Source organism: Fusarium vanettenii, assembly GCF_000151355.1.
Source record: "Fusarium vanettenii 77-13-4 chromosome 14 genomic scaffold NECHAsca_62_chr14_1_0, whole genome shotgun sequence".
Lineage (NCBI taxonomy): Eukaryota > Fungi > Ascomycota > Sordariomycetes > Hypocreales > Nectriaceae > Fusarium > Fusarium vanettenii.
Genome location: NW_003315827.1, coordinates 105,107 through 111,106, shown reverse-complemented (window position 1 = coordinate 111,106; position 6,000 = coordinate 105,107). Strand labels below are relative to the sequence as shown.

Here is a 6,000-nt window from a genome sequence, read left to right as displayed (position 1 = left end):
TTCGGTCTACTTAGGCTTCTTAATGATGCGTTGCACTGAGCGGAGATGGTGATGCCCAACTCTTAGCTCGCCTTGTCGGGTACGGGAGATGGATGTCTGCCTAGCACGGGGTGTGGATCCTTGGGAGATGTAATCTGGCGCTTCCGACTCGTCAGTCTAGAGCAGCGCCCGACCGCCCCTCGGATTTGACAGTTCCCGCACTGCGACCGTCATCGCACGCCGGCCATCTGATATGGCACATTGACATCTAAATGAATGATTTAATTACATATAATAATCTATCATGAGCTTCGGGATCAATGATGGGTTTAGGGTGTCGGATTTCGCTTGTGTTCGGGAGGACTCAGCCAATAAGGTCGCGTCTTGGACGAACAGGGCCCTTGTCGATTCCAGGAACTAGTGCGCATCGGTTTTAAATGGAGCGCTATCCCTGCTATACAGCACGGTACCCCGGCTCGTTTGATAAGATAACTCAGATGATTCTTGGAACTTCTACCACCGCCTAGATTAGGTGCAGGGGGAAGTACCTTTCATCTCGTCGATTTTGATTGGACCGATACCCCTGCTGAGACCCGCCGAGAAGATACGCACAGACCTTCCCTCGGCTGTCCATTCGGATCTAAGGTTCTCCCGAAATATGAGGACGACCCGTTTTAGTTAGTCAGAATTGCTAAGTCAGCTCGTTTTTCTAGCCCAGGGTACAAACCTAGATCAGCTTAGTTGACTTGGTGACGTATCCTGTCAACAAACCGAACAACACAGAACAACCACGAAAGCAGACACCAGCACCACTACAGAATGCCGTAAACACAGCCCGAAGCAATGCATCAGACAGAATGAGACTTGGAAACATCACCGACTGGCTCGAACAGCTTGAACCGTCATCTGAGCACGCGATTGATGCCACCGTGTCTTGCGGACCTAAACACCAGCAACACCATCCCCTTTCGCCGCCAGAGTCGCAGAAGAGACAGCGCAGCATGAGCGCGCAGCGGGAGCCTAAGAGGCAAAAGGTGCATGACGATCCCAACAAGACGCCCAGAGGCAACAGCAGCTGGCAAGGAGTAGGGGCCTTCCAGACCGATTCGCCTACGACTTCTCTGCCTCCACCTTCGGAGCCGCAGTCACAATCGCAGTCACAAGCATCCGGCCGGTCCTCACCATCAAAAGCCCTCGGTGGCTTGGAAATCAACCCTGATGGCATCAAGGGACGGAGGCTATCTCCCAGGGATCCACGGATGCCGCAAAAGCTTACCGAGCTGCTGATGGAACTGCAAATGACTACGACCAGTGGGGTTGGCCTGATATCCAGTAACTCTAAAGCTGAGATTAGGGCGGAGGCCAAGAAAGATCCCGAATTTTGCCTCTTTCTAGATCATATGTTTGCGGACCCTAAGAACCGTGATCGGATTGGTCCTACGCCACCAGTTCATCAGGTTATCCATCTGGTCGCTGAGGCAGCGGAATGCCACCTGTCAAGGCAGAACGAAGCAGGCTGGAACATGATGGTCCATCACCCGCTGTTATTCACAGCCATTTACAGCTCGCGACGACAGAATCAGCTCGTAGGGTTCGCGCCTTGCACGACAGCAAAGATCATCAAGGAATACGTCTCGACAGCCTCGCAGCCAAAGATGGTTGACTTCTGCATATATATGGACCCGACAGTCAATGAGGCTGCCTCCGATGCAGTGCAGATCCTCCGTAGAATGCTGCCAGCTGGGGTGATCAACCACACGGACTTCCAACCCCTCCGCGACCGCCCAATCGCCATCAGCATCGAGACCAAGAGCCGAGGTAGGACACAACCAGAGACAGCCGAGCTTCAGCTGGGCACATGGCACGCAGCGCAGTGGCGATTCCTGGAAGACCTTGTTTCTCGCACTGGTGGGTCTCTCGATGACTTGCCCTTTCTGCCGGCGGTGATTGTGCAAGGCCACAGCTGGAGCTTTGCAGCTACGACGAGGGAGGGCCACAGGACCGACTTGTGGACTGAGTACTGCTTTGGGTCGACGTCTGATGTTGCTGGCGTGTATAAGGCGATATGGGGGCTGCAGCGGCTGGCTCTCTGGGCGAGGGAAGTGTATTGGCCTTGGTTTGAGAAGAACGGCCTTGGTGTTGAGGATGACGAACATATACCCAATAGCGCAGCATGAATTTAGAACGTGATATTTTCCAGTTCCTCCAATTTGGGCTGATCCCAGGAGGGCCGCGAACAGATAGGCAGCTAGAGGCAAAATTATTGGAGGGGAAGCAGCCCCAGGCATATATGTCTTCTTGCATTTTCCAGATGAGCCATTAATTGACTTCACTTTCTCGTTAAGCGCACGATCATTATAGCTTGATTTTTATTTTCCAAGTCGAAGTCAGCGCAAATGCAAGCCGTCGTTTAGAAACAAATGTAGTCTCAAGCAGAGACATTGTTGATCAATAACAGTCCCTGAGATTGAGAACTATCTCTCTAGTCATCACTCGATGCACTCACGGCGATGACGGAGATCAGAAACGAAATTTCAATATGATCGCATAAATCTAGCAGCATGGTGAATGTAGAATATTCTTGAGGATGGAGGCTAGCATTCGCTTACTGAGGGATAGGCCTAACGCCGCTATAGAACAACAGCCCCTCTACCATAGGATACTTCAAGATCGCCCTAACACGGAAAAGTTTCAGCTTCTGCTACAGTCGTCAGTAGGGAGCAGATATTCAGAAGTGTTCTATCGGAAGCGATGACTGAACACCAAAGACATCATGTCTTCAACATCAGGAAGGACTCTAGCTTCATATATATCTCCGGCCCTTTTCTTCGTGTCTTAATTGATTTTCTGTGAGCTGACCAACACGAGTCTTAGGGGCTATCCTAGTTTAGTACTAGGGAAGACTCATGACAAGACTCTTCGCATCAAGAACAAGACATTAATGGTTCAACATTACGCCCACATATACCAAGATAATTACATTACACCAGGTCGTACATAATGGCAAATAGCATGATCTTCTTGCTTGTTAACTTCGGAGGCCTTATTGTACGCAGTCACTCAGTAAGCCTCGCGAAGCCTAAAGCTTTACAAATTAGGACCAATCGACGACCTGGCTCAGCGTCAGCCGATTTTGCGCCAACACACGGACCTCGTACAACTATTTGCATGGCCGATTTTATCAGATAACGGTGTCATTGTACAGTAGGATTAGAGAGCGTTCGTTGACATAGACGCCTGGTCAGTGTCGGGGGTAGACGCCAGAGTCGAAACCAGAAGCATAGACACTTTTTAAGCAGTTGGCGATATCTTCGTTCTGTACTAGGCTTGACGACTAGCTCAAATGGGCGTTTATAGGGTCGGTCAGGATATATGCCGCGAAGCCATCGCCGGAGGGAAATATCGGTGTGCTTGATGGTATCGTTGGAGCGTTCGAATAGACGGTCAAGGGCGGTCATCATACGGGTCAGCTTGTGTTCATCCTCCTGACTGCTTATTAGAGCCTCGTCCTTATAATTGGCAAGCCATAGGGGCCCTGAGTTTTCTTTGGCCCCTAGGGCACTGAGCAATCGCGACGATTAGGTCTCGTCGCGTATTGCGGAAAGTCTCCTCCCAGCCAGTTCGCCGCATCCAGTTCGTTATGAAGGCTGGGTCGGTTGCGCTTGTCGTCCGGCCGGTGGGTTGCGGCAGACTCCCCCGTGCTTGTTGGGAGAGATATTGCTGCTCTCTGACAAAGAGTTCCTTGGCGAATACTTGTATAGCTTCTGGCGCCTGGTATATGGTGACAGGCGTGTGTGGTCCCTGGGGCTGACCGCGGTATAGATGAACCGTCCAGGAACGCCCAATATGGCTCACGGTCCAGGCCTGGAAGCTAAGTCGGTCTAGGATATGGTCCTGCAGCCAGTGACTCTCAGGGAAGCCGCGTCCTCTGCTATGCTGGATATCCTGGGGGTGGACTTTCTTTAAGTGCCGAGAGAGAACCTCGAGGCTAGTCGATCGGAGCCCGCAATGCTTGCAGGCGGCGCCCTGCTGGATGCGGAGGTGAGGGTGGGGTGAAGAGCCATCCGACCGCACTGGCAGTGTCTTTGGGTCTGGAAGGCGAAGGGTTCGGATGAATGGGCCAAGCCCTCGACGAGCCAGCTTGGAGATGCCATGCCGCTCTCCGAGGTGCCGCGAGACACGGCCTCCATCGGCCTTGAGGGCGAACTTGCATTGAATGCATAGGATCGCTGGCTCTGGCTGGTTGAGGTAAAGTCCGAGGCGGTCGAGCTGCTCAATCATCGTTCACTTTGGCGAAGAGGATAGCCAGATAGGAAATCATTCGAAAGGTGTATCTCGTGATCGAAACGGAGCTCCCATGGTGGCTCATGAAGCCCCTGCGATCCATGAGGCCGTGGAAAGCTTGTAAACGTCTGTGGATAAGATGCGAAGAGATTTCCGAGCACATCTTCGTCGCCGATACCGTAGTGCTGGCCGATACTCGCGGTGCTACGAGCTGACTGGGGTCTATCCGTACATAGCAGTGGGTTGAACCCGGCTTGTCGGCTCTGTCGCTGTCGTTTTTGAGGACGTGATTGATCGCTCGGGCTAGGCCTTCGGGTTCGGCGTCTTGAATTGCTCTCTGAGCTAAGAGGAGACTCGAATTGGTACATAATGAAGGTCTTTATCTGTTGAAGTATAAGTCTCAACAGTCTTCTGGGGGTAACCCATTTTTGTTTCAACATGCCTTGATGGCGGCGGCGCAAGGTAGTCTCGTCGCAACCGAAACATCTTGCAGTCTTAGCATAATTGACTGACTCTGGCGACTTCAGGAAATCAAGGGCCTCATCAATTGGAGCCATGGTTGGTGGGTTGTTGCTGATTGAAGTCGAGTGGACGAAGTGGCGGTGATCTGGCATATCACCGGGTCCGGCGGATCACCGGAAAATCCCTTAGTTACTCATAATGTAAGCAGGTGGCGCGACACAAATCTTTACCCCGCTTCTGGCACCAGAACTTCGAAGTAAACATACAGTAACATATTACAAGAGCTCGAGTACTGCTTATAGTGTGCCAGATAGTTGAGCTCCATGGCTGAAGACATGATTTATACCCGAGCATATTCTGTCAGCAGCGCTGGACCACTCATCTCAGCCAAGGGGCCAATGGGAGATCCATTAACCCACACAGAACTTCTCGCTGAGTTCCGAAATCATTCAAACAGCTGGAATCGAGAGCCCACGGCCTTGGTTTCGGTCAGCAATCGCATCATCGACACAGTCAAGCGCGCCTTTGACAAGTACTATGTGAATGGCGACTCCCCGGCAGACATTTGGGTCGCGTTTATCGAGGTTCCCGAGAGGAGAGATGAGACACCTACTCAGATCCATGCTGCACTTCCCTTGGCAGAGGAGTGCGGAATCCTGGAAGCTAATAAGTTTCGTCACGAAATTGTCTTTGAATGGGCTATACCCGAGGAGTTTGTGATTCATAAAGTCTCCTTGCAGACGTTGATCTCCCGTGGGCTTCAACGCGGAGAACAATTTGGCCCTGAACTTCAATTCAAGTCAACTGCAGGGTTGAGACGCGATATCGCGACGGAACTCAAAGCTATCGATCATTCTTCTGGCTCGTGGGAAGTTGGCATCTACTTGGCATCTTTTGCACGAACCTTTGGGGCTAGAGCTCCTCTCGACTGGATTGCGCATAGACTTTTCTATGACTGCGTACATACAACGATTGTTGACGACGATGTGGTAAGAGTCAACTATCTGGATGAACGTCCCAAATGTGTTAACTTTGACTTCTTTTGCGAGTTGGATGATGGAGTTGATACTGTTTTGTATGATTGGTGGCTTACAGATGTTGACTTTTGCTTGGACTACGAGGAATTTAGGGAGTAGCGTGATAAAATGGAACATAGGATTGCCCAGAATAAATTGAAGAAGGCATACCAGGGTAATTCTTGTCGGCTAATGTTGGACAATAGGTTCCGCAGGGATCGGTGATGACGCTAGTCAATTGATGAGAATTTCTAAAAGA

At 51.1% G+C, this 6,000-nt stretch overlaps 3 protein-coding genes across 3 annotated transcripts; 2 read left to right on the top strand and 1 right to left on the bottom strand.

Annotated features, from left to right (window-relative positions):
* Window positions 1–836: 836 nt before the first annotated feature.
* Window positions 837–2,156, top strand: NECHADRAFT_88378 (uncharacterized protein; the record flags this gene model as incomplete). Its single annotated transcript, XM_003040543.1, has 1 exon — window positions 837–2,156. One exon carries the CDS (start codon window positions 837–839, stop codon window positions 2,154–2,156), a length of 1,320 nt encoding a protein of 439 aa, XP_003040589.1.
* Window positions 2,157–3,489: 1,333 nt separating this feature from the next.
* Window positions 3,490–4,260, bottom strand: NECHADRAFT_88377 (uncharacterized protein; the record flags this gene model as incomplete). Its single annotated transcript, XM_003040521.1, has 1 exon — window positions 3,490–4,260. The coding sequence occupies one exon, from the start codon at window positions 4,258–4,260 to the stop codon at window positions 3,490–3,492; it is 771 nt and encodes a 256-aa protein (XP_003040567.1).
* Window positions 4,261–5,048: 788 nt separating this feature from the next.
* Window positions 5,049–5,861, top strand: NECHADRAFT_88376 (uncharacterized protein; the record flags this gene model as incomplete). Its single annotated transcript, XM_003040542.1, has 1 exon — window positions 5,049–5,861. The coding sequence occupies one exon, from the start codon at window positions 5,049–5,051 to the stop codon at window positions 5,859–5,861; it is 813 nt and encodes a 270-aa protein (XP_003040588.1).
* Window positions 5,862–6,000: the final 139 nt, after the last annotated feature.